Source organism: Papio anubis, chromosome 2 (genome assembly GCF_008728515.1).
Source record: "Papio anubis isolate 15944 chromosome 2, Panubis1.0, whole genome shotgun sequence".
In the NCBI taxonomy this organism is placed as follows: Eukaryota; Metazoa; Chordata; class Mammalia; order Primates; family Cercopithecidae; genus Papio; species Papio anubis.
Window position 1 is genome coordinate 102875398 of NC_044977.1, and position 24382 is coordinate 102899779.

Consider the following 24382-nt stretch of genomic DNA (forward strand, 5'->3'; position numbering starts at 1 on the left):
GCAGCAAAATGAGAACATCATCAAACACCTTCAGATATAATAGATATGATAGATACCATGAGATTCTGGCTCTGCCCATAAAGGGCCATGCGAGTGTTCACTGCAGCAGGCAGTGAAAGCAGCAAAGGCTTCCTTCAGAGGGGCTGGAGAAGTGAAATGTGCTGAAAACATAATGTAGAATTTAATGCTGTAGCCAGAAACAATGAACCAAATGTAAACACAGCAACATCAATACAACTTGGAAAAATAAAACAGTGTGTGCTCAATACCATTTAAGTGAAACACAAAAAATAATATGATGTACATCCATGTTTAAGGACGTGTATTTATTAGACTTGGTTCCTCTGGGAGAGAGGGGAAGGTGAGTGAGGGTGGGGGACACAAAGGAGAAACGTCACATAAAAGAAGAAAGGGCTTTGTACGGACATGAATATGATTAACCAACTCCATGCATCCACCCCATCCCTGACTCCAGCCCAAATAAAAGTTTGCCTCTTGCTTAAATCCAGCCAGACTTAAGATTTGAAGCATACAAGTTTAGAGCTCAAGGTGGCTATAGAGTCTGAGTATATTCTCAATGGAGGGTGTGGCAACTGGTAGTTGTCTCCAACATTTACTCTCCTCTTACTCCTTTATAATGCATTCCCCAGCCTCCTTAGTGGGTGGGTATATCTACATAATTAATTTCTGGCCAGCATTAGGTGGAACTTCTAGGAAGGATAGTTAAAAGGGAGGGGGCATATGTCATTCTGTCCTCTTCTATTTTTGGCTTGGAATGTGGATAGCTGGTTCCCTGGTAGTCATCTGGGACCATGATGCAACCTTGAGGGTGCTGAGAAAGACAGGAGCTGGATTCCTGATGCCCATGGAGCTGCTGTACCAGAGCTGCTTTTTTTGGGAGAGAGAAGCACACTTGTATCGTGTTTAAGGCCTTATTTTGGAGTTTTCTATTATATGGAGCCAGATATTCTCCTGATAAGGTGCGGTTAGAGTAGATGTGGAATTGGAGATAATTTCATTTTTTCCTAATCAGTCACCTTCTAGAAGAAATATTTCCTGGAGATTCTTTTTTAAATGCCAACTTTTTAAAATACCAATTTGTTGCCTTCAAAGGATAGTAGTTATACCTTCACGGAGGTTTAATGTTTAGAATTAAAAAATTGATTTAAAATAAAATATAAAATAATTTGGACTTTGAAGCAAAGCAGAGATTTGGCAGCAGGCAGCCTTAAGAGTTCAGCTCAGGGATAGCAATATCTCATTATACACACTTTAGTTGCATATATACATAGAGTGAAGGGACATGATCTTAGGGACTGGTGGTTTGGCCGATGGATAGCTGCCAATCGGTCTGACTGCGCAGCCTGAACTCTAAGTAAGCACTTACATTAATTCTGTTACTAAACAGTAACCTTATGACCAGACAGACTTTAAGGATGAGAGGTAATCTGGTGAGCTGTAAAACTCCTGATTGAATAGGAAGCAGACTTTACTAATTAGTGATTTTTCTTCCTCTTAAGTTTGTATCTTTTGATTCTTTTGAGTTTGTCAAGTCCATTTCCTGGCTTAGGAAAACAGGTTGGGCAACCTCAGAGAAACCTATTTAATTAGCATTAGTAATGGTGGCAGGTTTGTTAAGCCAGGAAGCACTGGAATTAAATGCTTGAAATTACTCACTGGACTATTGTCATAAGTGTCAGGTTCATCAGTGCTCTCTGCTCCAACAAATCTCTTTGCAGACCTACAATTTGGCATCTCTTTTGGCTAACCAATTTATAGTCTCCCAGATATAATTTTATTTTCCAGTAATTTGTGTATGTTTCATTGTTGCAAAAGAGATGCTCACTGTAGAGAATGAATATTCAGACAAATAAAAACAAAATAAAACAAAGTAAAAGCCTGCCAATCTCACCTAAAGACAATCATTCTTAACCCATTGGTGTGTATTTTTTCATAACTCTTTTATACTGTGTGGTGTCTATGTGTATGAATTTTAACCATCAAGGCAGTAGAAGGAATTTTAATAAATCTAAAAGCAGTAATGAAATAGAAAGCAAAAACCAGTAGATTTGATTGGTACAGCCAAAGGCTTACTCTTGAAAAAGACCAAGAAAATACATAGATCTTTATTGGTCTTGCCAGAGGCATTTGAACCACAGCAACTCCATCATGAATAGGGGCTAGGTAAAATAAGGCTGAGAGCCACTGGGCTGCATTCCCAGGAGGTTAGGCATTCTAAGTCACAGGATGAGATAGGAGGTCTGCACAAGATACAGGTCATAAAGACCTTGTTGATAAAACAGGCTGTTATAAAGAAGTCAGCCAAAATCCTTAAAAAATCAGGAAACAACAGGTGCTGGAGAGGATGTGGAGAAATAGGAACACTTTTACACCGTTGGTGGGACTGTAAACTAGTTCAACCATTATGGAAAACAGTATGGCGATTTCTCAAGGATCTAGAACTAGAAATACCATTTGACCCAGCCATTCCATTAGTGGGTGTATACCCAAAGGATTATAAATCACGCTGCTATAAAGACACATGCACCCATATGTTTATTGTGGCACTATTCACAATAGTAAAGACTTGGAATCAACCCAAATGTCCACCAGTGATAGACTGGATTAAGAAAATGCGGCAAATATACACCATGGAATACTATGCAGCCATAAAAAAGGATGAGTTCGCGTCCTTTGTAGGGACATGGATGCAGCTGGAAACCATCATTCTCAGCAAACTATCACAAGAACAGAAAACCAAATACCGCATGTTCTCACTCATAGGTGGGAATTGAACAATGAGATCACTTGGACACAGGAACGGGAACGTCACACACCGGGGCCTATTGTGGGGAGGGGGGAAAAGGGGAGGGATAGCATTAGCAGATATACCTAATGTAAACGATGAGTTAATGGGTGCAGCACACCAACATGGCACATGTATACACATGTAACAAACCTGCACGTTGTGCACATGTACCTACCCTAGAACTTAAAGTATAATAATAATTAAAAAAAAAAAAAAAGCAGCAGCCAGCCAAAACCCACCAAAACCAACATGGCTAAAAGAGTAACTTCTGGTTCCCCTCACTGCTCATTATATGCTAATTAGAATGCATTATCATGTTAAAAGACACTCCCACCAGTATTGTGACAGTCTGCAGATGCCATGGTAATGTCAGGAAGTTACTCTATATGGTCTAGAAAGGGGAGGAACCCTCAGTTCCGGGAATTGTCCACTCCTTTCCCTGAAAACTCATTCATAATCCACCCCTCATTTGGTATATAATCAAGAAGTAACAATAAAAATGGGCAACCAGCAACCCTGGTCCTGTTTTGTCTACGGAATAGCCATTCTTTTATTCCTTTACTTTCTTAATAAACTTGCTTTCAGTTTACGGACTAGCCTAGAATTCTTGATTGCCCAAGATCCAAGAACTTGCTCTTGGTGTCTGGATCGGGACCCCTGTCTGTTAACAGTCTTGTCTAGGGAAAAAAACCACATAAATGAACAGCATGTGGAATATGAACAAGAACATAACTATTAATAGACAGATGGAGAGTGAAAACCTAAGAGAATACAATATTTGTAAATGTGTAAGAATGTTATCAAAATGCTTCTGGAAAAATGCTTAGTACGTCCCTCACGCTCACCTGTACCAGGGGTCCATATTTCTAACTTTGGAAGTGCCTCCTGGATATGCCCACGTGGGTGCCTGGCCATCCACTCAAATCCAACCTCTCTAAAAAGTGATTCTCCCTACTTCCTTCTCACACAATTGTGTGGCCAGAGCAGCCAGACCAATGGCTCCAAACTACCCCCAAGTGTACTGATAATAAGGAATTCATGCCATTTAATTTGGGCACATTTATCTCAAGATCAAGAACGTAGGTGTAGCCCTGGGCCAGGGGAGTCAGGGTGATACAGAGAGAAGGTGGTACCTCTGGTGTGGAGGCCAAGGACTTCGGACAGTTCAGCCACATCAGGTGGGCTCTTCGTGTGAATTAGATGACCTCGATGTTCTTTTTAACGCTCATGTTGTAATACATTGAAACCCTAGCTTCAACACTTTAAAAAGTTCTTATTAGCAAATAAATTACAGACTGAACTCCTGAATCATTTGCAGCCATTTTTTATTCCAAACATGTATGTTTTTGTAAACCTGACATTTCCCAAACAGTGCAAGTGAATCAGAAGTGATTGCTTAGACTTTAATACACGTGACATTGTGAGGCAGTACACCCTCCCCCCACCCACCAAAATTCCTCAGTGGAAATATACATGGATGCATCAGTAAAGTTCTGGAAGTGCAGATAGCGTGGGTGCCTGCCATGCAATTAATCACTCGTAAAGCTTTTAAACTCACTCTGCCAGTCACACCGTGCACATTAGAATTAAAACAACAACATCAACATAAAAAACCTTAACACAGTCTGAAACCTAGATCATTGTGCTATAAAGCATTGCACCATGTTGGGAAATGTGTTCACTTATTCCCCCCATGTGCTGAAAATTCAGAAGACATCCCAGAAGTTTCATTTTGGCCCTATTGGCTCTGTGTTCTCCCTTCAGCCATTCTGTGTTTCAGAAAATGTTCTCCGCTGTGTATTGTTACTCTATACATATCAAAATATCAACTAAAAGTGTGCATACTAAAGCATTTCTGAAATGATGCTCACTTTCTGCCTTTTGTCTACTAAAGGCTCCAAGTGACAATCCTTTCCAGCACCTCTAAATTTTGAGACGTTTGAGCCAAGTATACAGTTCACCAGATGTACGTTTCACACGTCACCCAGACACAACTGCAAGCACCTGGCCATAATGCCTTACCCAAAAATAAGTCATAACCTTTCAAAAAGCCACCATGCTAGGGTTCCACAGGTAGCATACAGCACGCGGATCGTTTGGGGATCTGCTCTGCTTCCGCATGGAAAACAGGACATTCCCAGGAGTGCTGTTGGGTTTTTGTTTTAAACCTCATTGCGTTTGGCTCAAGGGCAGTAGCGACATGATTTGGTGAAGGAGGACTTCCTATTGGATCTTCTACAAAGTCTCCCATACCTCTGAGTACCCACGATGCTGACAGAGGTTTCCTGAAGAACTGCCTGAGGAAACCTCAGGGCCGAGTGATTCGGAATGGATGCCTGTCAGTTGCCACTAAGCCAGTGGACCCTGCCCCTCCTGCTAGTGTCCCCTTGTTTCTAAACTTCATGGCCTCTTCTTTGTGACAGCTCTACAGCTCACGTGGCGGATGTTCCAGACTCTCCTGGGTCCTATGTACATTGAGCATAAGCAAAACTTGTTTTAAAAAAGGGGCACTGTTTTACTCAATTTTTACAAAGGTCCTTTGTCATATTTAAAAAGCATTTCAGTTCTCTGAACAGTTGGTTAAAACCACATTGAAGATTCAACTAAAAGCTGAAGGAAACGGAAATAATACTGCTCAGGAGAATATCTTATAGGATTCCACAGTGAACCCATGGAAGCAGGAAGGGGTGAAAGTAGAACGTACTGTAGAATTTTCAAATCATATTCTGGAGGGGTAACAGACATAGCAGTCCACCCCATCTGCTTCCCCTGAGAGCATAGAGAGGGATTCTGAGCTGGGAAGGAGCTTGTGAACTGCCCAAACTGAGAGAGCGCTAATGATATGTTTAACTTCTCTATCACTGCGCAAAATGGTTAACTCCCCAGTCCCTGTAGCCCCACCTGCTACTAAGCATGATCAGACCAGCAGAGGCATCATCTTTCCCCAGACAGTTTCCTGGGGAGGCTTTCAGTATCTGCTCATGGTGACGCCAAGCCTGGTTTTCTTAAAACCTGCCTTTATAAAGTCTTAGTGACCTCCTGGGTATACAGCTCCTCATGTGGGTCCACCCATGCAGAATCAAGCAGAAGCAAATAGGTCCTAGCTCTGAGACTGCCCACAGGAGTCTGCCTTTCTCAAGCGGGGCTTTGCTGGCGGGCAGAACATGGGCCTGCGAGTCACCCTTCTACACTGTCACCAACACACCTACACCCCTGGCAGGGGACAACTTAGTTGCTCTAAGTGCATGTGGCCAAAGCTGTTGATGGTGCTGTTCCAGGAATATCACCTAAGAATCCTAAATGCTTTGTTAAAGAAAACATGGCATTATGAACAAGAGTCCATCAAAGGAAAGCTGCAAATGGCATCCCATTCAAAAAGTCCACGTCTCACACACCATTGCATTTTACCACCCTGAGGCAAAATGTCCCTGAAGTGTTCTCTGGGGAACCTCCAGCACCTTGTGCAGTGCCTGACACACAGCAGGGGCCTCAGAAATGGCTGTTAATCAGTGACTAAAACCCACTCAAGACTGCTTTTCTTATTGCTTTTGATAAAACTCATAAGTGAAACTCTGAGCGAGAGTTGGTTTCTTTGCCTCATCCTGCTCCCTGTAGCTACCTCTGTGCCTTCATCCCACAGTTGGATGCAACATCCCTGATTTCTAGGATCAGCTTGGTTCATGCCATTGACCCTTGGTTTTTTTGGTCTATTCCCATGTTCACCAGGAAGAGAAGCATGAGGTTACATTTGTAACCTCCCTGCAGCAGAGTCAACTGCATAATAAGAAGAGACCGAAAGACACACCTGCTCCATGCCGGGTTAGTACCCACCCATCACCCTCATAATTTTGCCAAAACTTTAGATATGTTTGTATTAGCCAAGTATGTGTATTAAAAGTCTGTCTTCCCAGAAGTTGAGTTTGGTGTCCTTTTGACAATGTTCACAGACTCCCAACATGTTAGCTTCCAGTTAAAAAAGGTGCTATAAGAGAGATCCTTGGTTTTATAGATTGTTTCATCCCCACTGGATGCCATGTGTATGTAGCTGGCACTTTGGCAGGCTGTCATAAGCCATTAAGACTGTGTTAGACCCTGCTCTTAGCCCCATGTTTCCTGTCTTATTAGATGGTTATCCATCAGCAGGAACAGCAGCCATAGTTGCTAACAGTTATTGTGTGATCACTCTGGGCCAGGTCAGTGCTGAGCATGCTACATCCATCACCTTACTGCCCTTTCAGAAAATCACACTGCACTCAAAACTAGGCAGCACAGTGCATCTGACAATATATCTACTGTCAAACAGAGAGCTTGGATACTGAAGGCCATAACTCAGCTCTCACACATGCAGGGGGTGGGGAGGGGCCGTGCTCTGCTCAGATCCCTTTGCATCATTTCTTTTGCATCATTTACCTGTGTTTCCCTAGGCTGAGGATGAACCTGTAGTCTTCCTTTAGCGGACTGCCCTGAGCTACTGGAGCCATTATGCCAGTAGGAATTGAGAACAGAATGTTTACACCTCCTCTGGGTGCAGCCAGCCCCTTGATTCAGGTTGGGACACCTCTGAGGCCTAACTTTCCCTCCAGAGTTCCCCTGATCAGGCTGAGGCTAAACTCCATGGAGCTCTCCCTGAAATGACAAACCTTTGCCTGGCTTTCTCTCCTTCCTTGTCCTGCTTCCCCCACTCCCTTACTGGTATCCCCTGGGAATACTTCCTTAATAACTTACTTGCACACAAATCCTTGTTTCAGGGACTGCTTCTTGGAAACCCAACCTAAGACATTTTTTAAAAAATGGTTAAATGGTCCTCTCTGGGATGGAATCTGCAATCACCACTAGCTGGGACAGCCAGGGTGGTAGGGGAAATGAAGATCTCTCAACGAAAATGACCAAAAAAAGGCAATCCCTCACAGCATTCAGACCCAATTCTTTGCTTAGGGGACAATGATTTAGTCCTTGTGGTGTGTGAACTCTGATGTAGGGCGTCCAGGATGAGACACCATTCTGAGGTTTACCAGATGACCACATGGCATTGCTCCAAGCTTTCATCCATCATCTGTGTAGAAGGAGGGTGACACGTCTGCTATATAAAGGTGATACAGAGCAGATTTCTTGCTAAGGATCAGGTTTTCCATCCAAATTCTTGTTGGGAATCTTCCAATGAAAAGTACATATGAAAAGACACTTACAGTTCTTTAGCACACGTTAGCACGTGACTCCACACTTCATCGAGGCAATAAAGATGTGAAATGTTCTTAGGGGTCTTGCCACATCCACAGTTTATATGCACCACTGCCAGCCTGGTGGATTCATTACGTGAGGTTTCTTCAACTTATTTCATCTGTAAGTCTTTTTAAACAGCAAGTTCCAAAGTACAGTAAGATTTTCATCCTTTAAAATTTGTATTCATGGATACGTACTTCCAAGATTTTAGGCCAGATATCAGTGCTTGAGTGAATTATATAACTATTTAATAGAAATAATAAAACATCGATACAAATATAAAGACATAATCAGTATAAAAGGCTTATATTTATAAAAAATACTTTAGGTAACAGTTTTCCCCTGAGGGTTGACCATGCATGTTGCATCCATAAATATTGCTCGGCTCTGAAGCTCACTCTCCAAAGTTCAGAGTTCATCTTTAAAGGAAGTGGTGCTGGCCCCGGTCGTGTGACCTGGCCGAAGTGGCTGCCTCAGGCTGGCACCTGGGCTTGATAGAATGAAGAAGAGAACAGCATCAGTGGGGCCTCCGAAAAATCTGGAGAAGATTTTTTTCTTCCAAATATGGAAGATACAAAGATCAAGGATGACAGGCTAGTGATCAGGTCATGTGACTGGTGTGGCAGCTCACTGGTTTTTCTGGACCCAGTCCCAACTGTCTTCATTCTCTTTCCGGTTCTTCTCAGCTTCGATAATTTCTTTGTACCTTCGGCGAAAGAAGCCCATCTGAAAGGCAGAAAGAAAGAGGAGAAGCTGAGTTAGAAGTACTGAAGAATCAGCCACTGTGACCCCAAGGCAGCCTGTCCCTGGGTAGGTGTGACCTGTACTCACAGGGCTGGGGAAGCCTGGAGGACCCCTCAGATTCGAGAAAACACTGGCAAGAAAAACATCCTGTGGAGACATTTTTCAAAATGCACGGACTTCCTGTAGATGACATTAGGTAAGCTGTTTGTTCCTTGTAAAATGCATCTGGTGTAGTGTTTTCCAGACTGTGTGCTGGGGAATACTAGTTACTGAGAGCTGTTCAAAAGTGTTTGGGAGTAAAAAAAGGTTTCATGGCTGGGCGCAGTGGCTCACACCTGTAATCCCAGCACTTTGGGAGGCTGCGACAGGCAGATTACTTGAGGTCACGAGTTTGAGAGCAGCCTGGCCAACATGGTGAAACTCCGTCTCTACTACAAATACAAAAATTAGCTGGGCATGGTGGTGTGTGCCTGTAATCCCAGCTACTTAGGAGGCTGAGGCATGAGAATTGCTTGAGCCCGGGAGGTGGAGGTTGCAGTGAGCCGAGATCGCGCCACCACTGCACTCCAGCCTGGATGACAGAGTGAGACTCCAACTAAAAAAAAAAAAGATTTCATGGTCAAACAAGTTTGGGAAATGTGGCTTTTTTTTTTTTTTTTTTTTTTTTTTGAGAGAGTCTTAATGTGCAGTGGAAAGTAAAGGATCCATTACCGTTAATTCCGGTGGGGAAAAAACCAGGGACCTGACATTTCCCAAGCTTATTTGGCTTTTGATAAACCTAGTATCTTGAGAGATCTTAGCCATCTGTGGAATAATTTAATAAATACTGCTCTCACATGAGAGGCTGTTTAAAGCATCTGCAGGTCTGCATTCTACCTTGCTGTCATTTATATCTTTCTCTCAAACCCGTGGAATTTGTGCTGTCTGTGCACCACAGTCAGCAGTACATTCTCACCTAGAACGGGCGTTTCATCCTGACCCAGGATGGCAATTTCCTCTAGCTTAGCTCTGAAAAGACTCTGCCCTTTGATGTTGCATTAGGTCTTACAACTCTTCACATATGGTAAGACAAGTTTCTAATTTTTCTCATAGTCATCACCACCGAACAGTTAAGCAATGTTTGTAGCCCAAAGCTTACCTTTCCTCCCATGCTCTCAGAGACTCGGCATCTCTCGTCCTCGGCTCACTAACATTGGTGGGCTCTGTTTATGAGGTCAGACATTCCTCTCTGCATCTCGCCTTAAACATGGCTGACTGTATTGGGTGTATAAATACCCCAGCTCCCTCTCTCCTTGGGTGGAATAACTCTGAGGTGCATGTTCTACCAGTTTCCCCATGGAGCTTGCCTGCAGAAGTAACCAGCTTGATGACACATCTTTTATTGGCTTCCTTCTCCAACAGTTTTTCCTGATATCACCTTCCAAATAAATGACTTGCCCTCAAATCATTGTTTCAATCCCCTTGAATAGAGGAAATGAAACAAACACACACACCTGACCTGGTGCTGGTGGGCCTGCCACACTGCAGGTTTGTGGTACCATGGTATCAACAGCATGCAATTCCCAAGTCATATTTGAAAACCCTCAAGACTCTCTCTGCAGTCTGCTGCCAACAGTGCACACACACACAAGACGTGTCCTACACAAATCATGAAGCAAACTCAGCTGTCACGGGCACATCAAATGTCTTTGTTGTCTGTGTACTTGTCCTCAGGCTTCTTCACTATGAGCCAAACATCTAGGGAAGCATCACAGCCACCCTGATGGTCACAAGCTCCCCCAGGAAGGGAAGGCAGGTGGAGCTCAGGAACTGTCTGTTGGCACCATCTTTCTACCTCCCTAAAGGGGGCTTACTGTCTAAGCCAAAGACGAGAACTGTCAAGGGAGCCACCGGGTATCTTCACCCACGTTGTCAAGGAGATCCTAAGCACTCACTGTGAGTAGAGCTGATAAGGTGGTGCAGTTTGAATGACTGGGAAAGAACAGAAGCTTTCTTAGAACAACTGGCAAGAGTCTTGTGTTCTGAGGCCAGTTTTGTAAACAGACATTGAGTTCCCGGTGATTTCAGCCCTGGAGGTTTCTTCCCAGCATAAGACCACATTCATCAGAATGCCACGTTCTGACGCCCCCACACATATACTTTTCTCTCCTAAGACCTCTTCCACCTTCTCTCTGCAAGAGATGTGGAAAAGTTGCTTGGCTAGAATTTTCTGGATAATTAAGAAAAAGTCATAGTCATCATCCTCACAGCACACCCACAGAAGGTCAGAAAAACGGACCAAGACGGAATGGAAATCTAAGAAGCTACTGCCTGAAATGTCATTCTTTTGTGATAAAGATGTGGTTGGCCAAGAAAACATGACCAGATGTGGCTGGTCACATGCCATGAAGGAGAATGTAATCATGAAACTGTGGCTGGACGTAACAGGGAAACAAGATTCTCTAGCACATACCTTTGGCTGCTGATGTTGCAGTGTGTCAATAGTCCCAGGTCACTCAGTTGTAATTCCAGAGAAGTCCCATTTCCCTACCATGGCACTATCAAGCAGAATCTTTTTTTTTTTGTTTTGAGACAGAGTCTCGTTCTGTCACCCAGGCTGGAGTGCAGTGGCCAGATCTCAGCTCACTGCAAACTCCGCCTCCTGGGTTTACACCATTCTCCTGCCTCAGTCTCCCGAGTAGCTGGGACTACAGGCGCCCGCCACCTTGCCTGGCTAGTTTTTTGTATATCAAGCAGAAAAGATTCTGTCCCCTTATTATATCCTGCATTTGTCTTAGGGCTCCTTGAAGGCAGGCTTTGTGCTTTCAATCTCCAGCACTCAGCATCTCACCTGTCCTTGGTACCAGTGATAAATTGCAAAGGATGCCTCCACACCCTTTACCATGTGACTCTCCAGCTCTTCCCATCATGAGGTGGAGTCTATTATTCCAGCCTTGATTTTCTGCTGAGACTAGCTTTGACAATTGGATGAGATGGAGGAGATGCTGTGTCTGTTACACACTTAGTCCGTAAGGGGCCTTGCACACTTCCAATTACTTTCTCAGAACCCTGCCCTGCTTCCATACAAATGCCTATGTCTAGCCTGCTAAGAGACCAGTTTTTTTTGAAGCCCTCCCAGACTAGCCAACTCCCAGCTGCCTGCAGAGGCACATGTAAGTCCTGCTGAGCTCCAACTGCCCCATTGAGCTCAGTCCAAATTGCCATCCCACAGAATTGTGACCCGCATAGATGGATATTGCTTTTATTTTTTATTTTATTTTTTTTTTTTTGAGACGGAGTCTTGCTCTGTCGCCCGGGCTGGAGTGCAGTGGCCGGATCTCAGCTCACTGCAAGCTCCGCCTCCCGGGTTTACGCCATTCTCCTGCCTCAGCCTCCCGAGTAGCTGGGACTACAGGCGCCCGCCACCTTGCCCGGCTAGTTTTTTGTATTTTTAGTAGAGACGGGGTTTCACCGTGTTCGCCAGGATGGTCTCAATCTCCTGACCTCGTGATCCACCCGTCTTGGCCTCCCAAAGTGCTGGGATTACAGGCTTGAGCCACCGCGCCCGGCCGGATATTGCTTTTAAGCCGCTGAATACTGGGGTGGTTTTTCATGAAGCGTAAGTTAACTGGTAAAGACTCATCATTTTTTTTTTGCTGACTTAATGAATCAGACAGACAGCTGATAGGGCTCTAGATTTAAAGAGCATCAGTCAGGGTGTCTTGCTGAACTGGACTTTTCACTTTTTTTTTTTTTTTTTTTTTGAGACAGAGTCTCACTCTGTCGCCCAGGCTGGAGTGCAATGGTGCCATCTCAGCTCACTGCAACCTCTGCCTCCCAGGTTCAAGTGATTCTCCTGCCTCAGCCTCTCGAGTAGCTGGGACTGCAGGTGTGTACCACCCTGCCCAGCTAATTTTTGTATTTTTAGTAGAGACAGGGTTTCATCTTGTTGGCCAGGCTGGTCTCAAACTCCTGCCATCAAGTGATTCGCCCACCTTGTCCTCCCAAAGCGCTGGGATTACAGGCATGAGCCACCATGCCCGGCCTGAACCAGACTTTTCTTGTTCATCTCTAAGAACAAAAGCTGGCTCACTTTCTCATAACTATGCTAGTGTAAGGATTTGATATAGACAGTGTGTAAACAATCTGGAAAGGATTTAGAGCACCTGAACTCACTCTTACACGTGGCTTTCATGTGCTCAAGTTTTTATGTATGCCATTCTTGCTAACAACAAGGTGAAGGCACTGTCATCTCTTGCAGGCACCCAGAAGCAAGCTTCTTTCTCTCAGTGGAGTGGTGTCAGCATCAGGCCTGAAAATCACCCCCACCCACCCATGACTGAAACAGCCTTGCAAGCTCTATGCTCCACTCTAACACTGCAGGGTCTCCAGTCCTGTTCCTAACACAGCCCATGCATAATTTCTTGGATGGGAGGTCAGAGTTACCATTGATGTATGTCTTCCTTTTTTTAAGAGTCCGAAGACCATTTCTTAAAACATAATGCACTCTCATGGCTAGGGAGCTGTGGGTACAGTAGTGCAGGTGCTACACTGCATTTAAGGGGCTGGGAGATGGATACCACTCACATCACAGATATCAGACGTATAAGTTTACTATAGCTGTTTTCCAACAGATGGCAGTAGAGTGTCTTGTTCTCATAAAATCAGGGTTTTCTGAATTTTTTCTGACAGATGGAAGTAAAGAGTCTTTAGAAAGGGGTGCTATTTACTATTACAGTTTGCACAAATGTGCCCTATAGTCTAGTGGTGGCTCTGCCAAACTAATATTGTTTCTTTTTTTCGGGGCGGGGGGGACGGAATCTCCCTCTGTCCCCAGGCTGGAGTGCAGTGGTGCGATCTTGGCTCACTGCTACCTCTGCCTCTGAGGTTCAAGTAATTCTCCTGCATCAGCCTCCCAAGCAGCTGGAATTACAGGCCTGCACCACCACGCTCAGCTAATTTTTGTATTTTAGTAGAGACGGGTTTCACCACGTTGGCCAGGCTGGTCTCGAGCTCCTGACCTCAGGTGATCCACCTGCCTCAGCCTCCCAAAGTGCTGGGATTACAGGTGTGAGCCACGGCGCCCGGCCTGGGAAGGTCATTTTCTGGCTTTGAGCCATAGTGTCTTCGTCTCTGCCTAAGAGATCAATGGGATTCTCAGACCTCTTCCAACCCTGAAACATCATGACAGCTTTTTTTCTGTTTTCCCCCAAGTGAATTCAGGGCTCTAGCCTGTGGGCCACATAGCTCGGTACTCAGGACTTACACTAAGGGGGAACAAGGCTTTGTCCCGTCTCAATTTTTCTCAAAGATTTTTGAGAAATTTTTTGAAAATTCAATTTTCAATTTTTAAAACTTTGTTAATTTTTGAAAGAAACAAATAAAACAGAATTTAACAATATTTTAAATGATTATGAGGTCTTGGAATTCATAAAACACATGCAGTTATGTTCACTTATCTAACTTTTATAGTCTTTTGAACTATCGGATTTTAAGGTCAATTTTACCGATGAGGAAAGTAGGCAAAGGCTTGATGAAGTTGAACACGTAGCTCTCGATCAGATGTCTTGTAAGTGTCAGGACTAGGGACTTGGGAAGTAAGTCGAGGACTCTTAACTCATGTAACATAGCGACTGCCTGATTAGCTCATCAAGAACAGAAAAAATATTCATTCTCTAAAAATAAAAACTCAAAATAAGCAACCCATAAGAAGAAGTCACCGAAAGTAATTTGCGAGAACCAGAAAAAAGTATGTCATCTTCTAAATGCCCTAGAGGCACAGTATTATTCCCAGCAGTTCTCAATAAATGCAAGTCAGTAAATAAAGAACAGGTCTTCCCAGCTAACATTTTCTAATAGAATGTCAATTAGGAATGAGGAAGTGAAAAACGAAATTTAGCAAGGTTTTTGTCATCCCCTTGAGTAAAGATAATGACTTCAACTAAAGATAATGGCTAAAGATAAAATATAAAAACTAAAGACTAAAGATAAAGATAACACTAAACTAAAGATAGTGACTCTGAATTTGATGATCTAACAAGTACAAATGATCCCCAAATTACCACACCTCGACTTAACAGTTTTTTGACTTTATGATGTGTTTATTGGGGTATTAAATGCATTTCTGACTTAAAATGTTATAAGTCAAGGAGCACCTGTAGTTCCTTTGCTTAAGAGATACATGGTCTAAATCTGTAACTCTTCATACACGTGCCAGGAAATGCACGAGCCCTTCAGCCTGCTATAGTACTTCATAGCCAGTCCTACCTATTCCATTACTGCCAGGACCCAAAGTCCCCCTATACTCGGGAAATTAGCACGTCCCAAGGTTAAGTGGGCCTCCTTCAGACATACACACCTGCTCATGTGAGCATGCATGGGTGCCTTGGGGAAAGCTTTGAGAAGCACTGGGCAGATCTCTGTTTTTGTTGCCAGCTGAGCCCACCCGGAGGGTGCTGGGAAATGATTAATGATGGGCTAAGCTGGACGCCCAGCAGCCCCACACTCACTTCCAAGCCAACGGAGTCAATGTTTTTCTGCATTTTTTTCTGGAAACTTCCAGCACTTGCTTCACCATTTGAGGGGCAAGGGGCTCTGTTAACTGTTCTGTTTGCAGCAGAAGAAACATAGAAACCCTAGAGGAGGTGACTCAAGCCAAGCTTTGCTTGGCTGGAGGTCGAAGGAGCAGTGTGCTTTCTGGTTTTTGTGTCTGCTGGTCCTGCAGCTCCAAAGAGCAGCTCCCTGAACCCTCCTAACAGACATACACAATTTTCTGATATAACCAGGTATTCAAAAGCAGCCGGAAAACTCCTAGGGAAACAACAGATTGCCCCGAACAGCCCTACTTAGATGGGTGCTGCGTGAGGCATGAGGCCTGACCGAGTTCTGGGGTGTCCACCCTGCAGCAGCAGCCTCTTCGTCCCCAGTCCCCTGCAGGGTGAGAGGGGCCAGTTGGACGATGCCATGGCATCTGGTCTCTTGGGGGATCCTACCCGCTCCCCGGCCTTTGGGCTGCTTCCTAGACAGTGATTCTGAGGACCTGGGACAAATTCCTTTTTTGGACTAACTCAAGACTTCATGTTTATAGTTCTCTTCAGTTACTTGACTATTTACATAGCATGTCTCTGTCTTGAGATGTCGACAGTGCAACATCAGCCCAATATTTACTCCCAAGCATAAACAAGCCCCCACTGAATGTCATTGGCACATGGTTCTAATTGAGGCAGTGTGAAGGGGGTGTGGTGCAAGCACATAGGCATGTGTCTGTGCATTTTCTTTTTCTTTGGAGGAGAAGCGAGGACGCCCTCCCAGCCCAGTTTGCAGGGAAGGCGATAACCCAGTGGCCTCTGGAGGGGTTGCCAGACCTGACGCATTCTCTGAGACATTTCACAGATTGGTTTTCTAAGTGTTTCTGCCTTAGGTCAGAAGTAATGCTCTCAAATAAAAACCATGAGCCCAAAGCCAGTCCTAAAGCAGCAGGCTCTTGGAACAGCCCCAGCTGACACAGGGTTCGAAGCAGCCCTTTTCAGAGGGCTGGCAAACACATTCTGCAGCCTGCCTCTTTGCCACTTGAGCAAGTAGGTCCTGGGCCTCCTGGGAAGAGAGGGCCATAGGACTGGCAAAGCAGTCTCACTTCCCTTTGCTCCAAGTCATCTCGGTTTGCAAAAGGGTCAGATGGGAGAGAGAGGGTCTTTGGCAGACAGCAGTGAGGGAGGATGTGGGTCTCTCTCTTTCACTGAGTGGTGGCCTGTATGTTTTGGCAAACTGCAAACAAACAAGGACAGAGCTGGGGAGGGGAGGAGGGTGCGAGGGAGGCAGAGAGAAAGACAGGGAGGGAAGAGCTTGGAGTCCTAAATAAGGGAAGGGGGGTGTCTTTCTTTGAAACACCCCATCATCTTCATTCTTTCCACAGAAACCAGGCTGGCTTATATAAGCTGAAGGTATTTCTTAAAGGTGCAAGTCACACATAAAGTTGTTATCCCTCCTGCACCTCTGAACAATGTAACTTTCTCCTCCTAAACAGGCCTTTATGATTGTCTTGAAGAGGTGCCAGGCCCAGGCATCTTCCAACCCAGTCAGGAGCTGAAGGAAAGGAGAGGGGACTCATTTGGACTTTTCTTCCTTTAAAAGCGTTTCATATTTCAAAGTTTTCTTCCTGCATGGTGGTTTGGCTGGCTACTGTAATCCTTGCACATAAAGTTTAAATTATGGCTCCCAGTGTCTGCTAACATCTCAGCTTTGGGAAAGCTGATTAGGATCCATTTCAGAATTTGAAGAGCTGTCTGGTTAGCTTGGGGCCCTCATTGTGGATTTTGTGCCAGAGCCAGGGCCTGCTGCCGCCAAGCATGAGAGGATGCCTGAGATGCCAGCGGATGGGCTTTCTCGAAGGCCGCCGGGGAGCTGCGCAGGGTCAGAGGCAGATGAGGGGCTGGGCTGGCTGAGTGCATCAGCAGGGAGCCTGGAGCTCAGCTCTGAAAAAGGCACTTGCTGATCCTGTAAGGGCTTTCTGTTTTAGGTAAACAGTTAGTAGCATCACAGTGCATGTGTAGGTGGGGCCAGGGGTTGGTAGCACAGGCCAAGTCCTGCTCACCTTCAGGGCTTTGCTGAAGCTGATTTTCCTAAAAGTCTTCAAGACTAGGTGAGGACTCTGTTGCTGAGGTCAGGCACGGTGGCTCACGCCTGTAATCCCAGTACTTTGGGAGGTCAAGGTGGGTGGATCCCTTGAGGCCAGGAGCTCAAGACTAGCCTGGTCAATATGGTGAAACCCCATCTCTACTAAAAATACAAAAATTAGCCAGGCATGGTGGCGCACACCTATAATCCGAGCTACACAAGAGGCTGAGGCAGGAGAATTGTTTGAACCTGGGAGGCGGAGGTTGCAGTGAGCCAAGATCGCATCACCGCACTCCAGCCTGGGTGACAGAGTGAGACTCTGTCTCAAAAAAAAAAAAAAAAAAAAAAAGAAAAGAAAAAGACTAGGTGAGGGCTGTTGCTTATCTATCTTTGTCCCTTTACCTAGGGCCTGCCACCTAGTAGGGACCTACTACTCTTAGCCTAGTGAAGGTACTAGCCATCTTGCGAGCATAAAGCATGCAGACCCACAGGCCTGTGTGGTGCTGTGCATGCGGCGGCATGGCCAGCTGCTCCGCTCAGCTTTCAGTACCATGTCATGATTCACGTTTATGCAACACTTTTGGGAACAACCACTTTTGGCTCAGGAGCTCAAGGCAGCAGCAAGTGACCATAGGTGGCAATGCCAAGAGCTACTCTAGAAGGACATTCAAGAGCCACAGTTCTGTAAAGGGAAGAGGACTTCAACACTGTCCCCACCAACCACTGTGTTCAAAGGCCCTTAGTGAAGTGGGCAACCTGTCAGCAGTGGCAGCTGGGTAACACTCAGTGGCTTTCCCCTTGAAAGGAATGGAGGAAGTTACATATGGAATACGGCAATAAGCCAGAAACATTAAGACCTCCCATATAAGTCAAATATGAGGCTGGAGTTTAGGCCATCGATCAACAGGTCTTTGGGTTACTGCACCATACTGTCAACGTGATACCAAATCACTATTCACTATACATAACGTATCATTCTTAGGTTGTAGACAGGGGAATCAGAGTTGACAAGAGGTCTGCCATTGAAGTTCTAGAAATACGTAGGTCTTTAAAATAATCCTACATTTCAATTGCCCTTTTAACCTCTTATAAAGTCATCACTTAGTTAGCCTTTTAAGGAAAGAAACAATTTTTCCCTAAAGAAATCCCCTCCACCAAGCCCCTTATCACATTACAACATTGCCTGAACAGACTGCACACTCTGACATAAATGCTGCACCAAGATTTTCTATTTGCCTCCTCTTTCCCAAAGGGGTTCCATTGTGATTTTATCTATGCCACTATGGGACAGAGACGAGGTTTCATCTACTTTAAAATAGAACAAAACTTCAGTTAGGCAAATTTTCATTTGTCATAGTGACTTTTAAGGAAAAGACACGGTGGCTCACACCTGGAATCCAAGCACTCTCGGAGGCTGAGGCAGGCGGATTGCTTGAGGCCTGGAGTTCAAGACCAGCCTGGCCAACATGGTGAAACCCCATCTCTACAAAAAATACAAAACTTAGCCAGACGTGGTGGCAGGCACCTGTAGTCCCAGCTATGCAGGAGACTGAGGTAGGAGAATCTCTTGAACCCAAGAGGTGGAGGTTGCAGTGAGTCGAGATCACACTACTGCACTCCAGCCTGAGTGCCAGAGTGAGACTCTGCCTTGTTAAAAAAAAAAAAAAAAGATAAAGATTTTGCCCATATTTCAAACACTATGTACATGACAGATAAAAGATAGCCACCAAGCCTTTGCCACTCCTCCCATTGAGAAGCAGTGTCTATTTCCCCTCCCGTGAACCTGAGCTGGCATATGACTGCTTTCACCAACAAAGTAAATGATGCTATGCCAGCTGTGGGCTAGCATTTAAGAGAACTGGCAGCTGTCACTGTGCTCTCTTGCAGCCTAAGCCACCACATAAAAAGTCAGACCATCTGCTGGAAGAACCACATGGAGAGGCCCTGAGTCCACATGGAGAGGGAGAAGGACTTGACCGAATTCAGCCTTCCAGCTGTCCCTACCAAGGTGCCAGGCATGAGAGTGACGCTGTCTTGGACTCTGAAGACCAGCTCAGCCAGCAGGTAAATGCCACTAAGTGACCTCACTCAATGTCATATGGGGCGGAAGAATCACCCAGGCAAACCCTTCCTGGATCCCTGACCCAGAAATGTGTCAGATGTAATGGTTGTTAAAGCCACTCAATTTGGGGGCAGTTTGTTATGCAGCATAGCTCGCTGGTATGATACAACAGCCTGCAATTCAGGCAGCAGCAGCACTAACAACCATGACATCCTGCAGGAGCGAACTCCTTTGGAGTGCCGCCTAATTGTTTTCTTTTCTAAGAGTCTCTTCCCCAGTGTCCCCTAAACCACCACCCTGCATCTTTCTCCCTGCCTGACTCCGTGGGAGACATGTGACCCACACTGGGCCGGGTGGATTATCTCCCTGCCAACTCCCTTCCTCCCTTCCAAAGTTGATGGGAGTGGACATTTGACTCGAGCTGGGCCAGGCAGATCCTCTCTCCCAGACATGTGGGACCAGGAATCAGAGGTGGCTGATCATTTTGCATCTGTGGCTAGCAGTCCTTGAGATGTAAGTTTGGAGGGGCTGGAGGCAACCATCTTCCTACGGTGTGTAGGGAAACATACAGAAAGCTGGTCTGCGGTGGGAGGAGAATGATGCGGATGTGTAGCCAAGTAGAGAGAAGGGGCTCCCTTCTGTTGTCCCTCCTTCTGCTGGGCGGGGGCGACAGGGAGTGAGGCAAGCCCAGCCTTGTCTCCTAGCCTCCTCTAAGCACCACTCACTCAGAAAGCCCAACACCAAGCTCCTCCTCTTCCCAAACTAATCTGAATCTTGCCTTCCCTACCCTGATTAAGGGCATCCATCCTTTGTCTGAACTTATCTCAAGGAGATACAGCTATTCTTTTTTTCTCCCTGACCTCTCAAGTCCAACTGGTCAGCAAACCCTGCCTGTCCTACCTTGACCCATGGCAATGGCCCTGCTCTCGTCCCCGCACTGTCCCCACATCTCTCTTTCCTTTTAGAGACAGGGTCTTGCTCTACCACCTGGTGCAGTGGTATGATCATAGCTCACTCTAACCTCAAATTCTTAGGTTTAAGCAATCCTCCGGCCTTGGCCTCCCAAAGCTCTGGGATTACAGGCATGAGCCACTGCACCCACCCCCAGATCTCTCTCTCCACATGATCTGGTCATGCTACCACTCTGCTCACAGACCTCCCATGCTCTCCCTTTGCCCTGGTTAGCGGTGGCCTTCACAACTGTGGCAGACGGTCTTGCTGCAGGTCAGTGACTGCCCTCCAGTGACAGGCTTTACAAGCTGCTCCCCACAAACCCTGTTTATTTTCCCACCTCTTCCTTCCCTCTGGATGGAACCTTCATCTACCCTTCTCTGCCTGGAAAACTCAACCCACACTCAAGGTCAGACTTGAATGACACCTCATTTATGAACTGTCCTCTGGCTTTTGTGTGCTAAGCACAGTGCTAAACATTTTCCCTGCATAACCTCTACATACCAAACTGGAGGTGATGGTCTCCTTTTTACAGAGGAAGAAACTGAGGGTCACAGAAGGTAAGCAACCCCCTTAAGGCCTCATGTCAGGCAAGTGTGAGAGTCAGGATTGCTGCCCACAGCTGTCAGCCTGAAAGCTGCTCTCATCTACCACACTGTTCTCTGTGACCTTTTTTTTTTTTTTTTTTTTTGAGACGGAGTCTCGCTCTGTCGCGCAGGTGGAGTGCAGTGGCGCGATCTCGGCTCACTGCAAGCTCTGCCTCCTGGGTTCCCGCCATTCTCTGGCCTCAGCCTCCCGAGTGGCTGGGACTACAGGTGCCCGCCACCTTGCCCGGCTAGTTTTTTGTATTTTTTAGTAGAGATGGTATTTCACTGTGTTAGCCAGGATGGTCTCGATCTCCTGACCTCGTGATCTGCCCGCCTCGGCCTCCCAAAGTGCTGGGATTACAGGTGTGAGCCACCGCGCCCGGCCTCTCTGTGACCTTTTAATCCTCTCTCCTCCTTGGGGGTAAGGGAGGGGAACTCATGGCACCTTCTTCTCAGTTTCCAGAGCAGTTACTGTGCAGCACTCACCACCCTCCATTATGCCTGCAGGTCTGCTGCTAGGTGGTGAGGTGGTCAAGGGCAGGGAAGGGCACATTTATTGCTGCATCCCAGTGCCTAATCCAGGCAAAGCAAGGACTAGGGCAAAGCAAATGTTCGAGAAATGTGAGCTGAAATGAGATACTGCCATCCGGTAGTTACAGCAAGCCCTGGTCTGGGCACACGGTGTGTCCCTGGTGGCCGTGACTGCCCTCTCCCTCCCAGTCTGTGGCAGAGGGCAGAGTGTGCCTTCTCAGGTCCTGGCTCTGTGGATCCCACACAGCTGGGTGACCTCAGGGTTCTGCCCACCCATGACAGCATCTCCTGCAACCATGCTTTCTTTAAACAAACACAGCAAAAGCAAGGCAAAGCAGGTGGCGGGCTGGAGGAGGCAGGGGTTGTGCAGAGAAGACGGGCACCCCTGAGGGGCAGAGCCAGGTGGGGTGGCCAGAAGGAGGGCATGCAGGCCACAAGGGGAAGTGGGGCTCGGCCACAACACTCCCTGCTCTGTGCCCTGTCTGGTTCCACACACCCAGCCATACAGGACACAGCTCCTCTCATTTTAAGAGCCCATATAAAGGCAGAAGGAAGTCTCACACACACACACACACACACACACACACACGCACACCCACACCCACACACACTCACGCACCAAAGCCCTCAATCAGCAAGAAACCTTGTCTTTTCAGATCCCAAACACTGAGCAGGCTTTGTTCTCCACCCACAGACCAGAGGCTGTCTCAGCAGGAAGGAGCTGGAGTTGGAGAAAAGGGAGAATTAAGAATCTATCTGGCAATGTGGATTAAATAAACAACAAATTGGCAGATTGTTTTTAAAAGGCAACATCCACCATTGGCAAACAGACATTTCTGATACATTGCTTGTGGGAGGGTGAATCAGCATGACCTTTCTAGAGGGCAATTTGCAATAGTAATAAAAGGCTTAGGCCGGGCGCAGTGGCTCACACCTGTAATCTCAGCACTTTGGGAGGCTGAGGCGGGAGGATCACCTGAGGTCATGAGTTCAAGACCAGCCTGGCCAACATGGCAAAACCCCATCTCTGCTGAAAATACAAAAAAAAAAAAAAAAAAAGCTGGGCGTGGTGACAGGCACCTGTAATCCCAGCTATTCAGGAGGCTGAGGCAGGAGACTCGCTTGAACCTGGGGGGCGGAGGTTGCAGTGAGCTGAGATCACTCCACTGCACTCCAGCGTGGGCAACAAGAGCAAAACTCCATCTCAAAATAAATAAATAAATAAAATTTTAAAAAGGCTTAAAATACGCATTCCTTTTGATGGTGATTCTATTTCTAGGCTTTCATCCTAATGACATAATGAAAGATTTGTGCAAATATTTGGCTCCAAGGATATTTACTGTGGTGCTGTTAAAAGAAGTGTGAAACCAGGAGCAACCTAAATTCCAGTATCAGGGGACTGGATGAGTAGACTGCAGACACTCTACAGCTTTAAGATGTGCTGGAAACGTGCTTTGAACAATATGGAAAGATGTTCGCAGTACTGTCTTCAGGGAAAAATAGGAATATGTTTTTCCCAGATTAATAAATCAAATCCAGGCCAGGTGTGTTGGTTCACGCCTGTAATCCCAGCTTTGGGAGGCTGAGGTGGAAGGATAGCTGGAGGCCAGGAGTTCAGGACCAGTATGAGAAACATAGTGAGACCTTATGTTTACAAAAAATAAAAAAGTGAGCCAGGCTTGGTGCATGCCTGTAGTCCCAGCTACTTGGGAGGCTGAGCAGGAAAATGGCTTGAGCCCAGGAGTTAGAGGCTGCAGTGAGCTATGACTGTGCCACTGCCTTCCAGCCTGGGTGACAGAATAAGACCCCACACTTTAAGAAAAGGAACCCATTGCTTTTAAATTTAGAAGTACTTCACCTGAAAATATGTTGAGTATATTACTGTGAAATTTAACTAACACACTATTCAAAAATAAGTTGATGCTATGAGAATGCCTGGCCTATATCTATATACGCAGAGAAAAAGGTCAAAATGAGACAACGCTATGCTCATCATGGTTATTTCTGGGATGTGAACTTCTGGTGTTTTACAGCTTTTTTTGGTAATTGATATGTTATCATGTTTGGTCAATAAATACATTTTTTTTGTAATCCCAAATAAATTAGTTGTTTTATTTTAAAATATCCATCTATAATACTCTAAGAGGCTGTTTTCACCTACATCTGAAACTTGGAATTCTAGAGAAGTATGGACTTTGGTGTCAGGAAGTTGCAGCTATGGTTCCTGGTGCTGTTTTGGAGCTGAGGACACAGTGGAAACAAGGAAGAGATAGACCTTCATCAGCTAAAGCCTGTGATACCATTACCGATGAATAGAGAGGCTCTGAAGGAAAAGGACTCCAGGTCTCTGAAAGCAGAGTGTGAGGCAAACAAATCATCCTAGACATGAGGATGAGGACACCCCTTTCTCCTTGAGAGAGTGATGCTTGAGGCACGACAGGTCTGCACCCTGGGCCACCTCCAGATGAACCACCATGAGGTTGGGAGAAGTTCTGATGAAGCTACTCTGGATTGTAACCCATCTCAGTTACTCAAGTTTTCTGGTCAGAAATCTTCCTCTTATTCCTTAGAGGAAAAGAAGGAAGAATTGCCTTCTGATCTTTCTTCAAGCAAATGGTAAATCTCCCTCTCCTGCCAGTTGCTCCCCAGGCTTCTGTTTTGGAGTTAGGTTCTCACCATCCTATGTTAGGACTCTAAGGGAAGGTAAGAGAAGATAGTACTGAGACTTTTGCCCTGCCTCTGAAGTGCTCCAAATCCTTAGTTGTGGATGGCCTCAAGGGGAGCCAAGATTCTACTCCCTGCCTGAAGTGTCAATGTCCTTCGCTGTACCAGTGCCATGAAGGAAGCTCTAACAGGATACTCCTTCCTCCCTGGAAAGGCAGGAGA

The 24382-nt window shown here is 45.8% G+C and overlaps 1 protein-coding gene and 1 long non-coding RNA gene across 2 annotated transcripts in view; one reads left to right on the forward strand and one right to left on the reverse strand.

Moving 5' to 3' along the window:
- Positions 1 to 4117: 4117 nt before the first annotated feature.
- Positions 4118 to 24382, reverse strand: part of ITGA9 (integrin subunit alpha 9) — a 390243-nt gene continuing 369978 nt past the window's right edge. Inside the window, exon 28 of the mRNA XM_021934572.2 lies at positions 4118 to 8755. Within this exon, the coding sequence (XP_021790264.2) occupies positions 8657 to 8755 (99 nt within the window). The 3' untranslated portion in view covers positions 4118 to 8656. The remainder of the gene's footprint in view (positions 8756 to 24382) is intronic.
- On the forward strand, positions 8687 to 24024 carry LOC116273790. Its single transcript, XR_004182196.1, has 3 exons — positions 8687 to 8969; positions 19253 to 19429; positions 23679 to 24024. It is a non-coding gene; the product is annotated as an uncharacterized LOC116273790 (long non-coding RNA).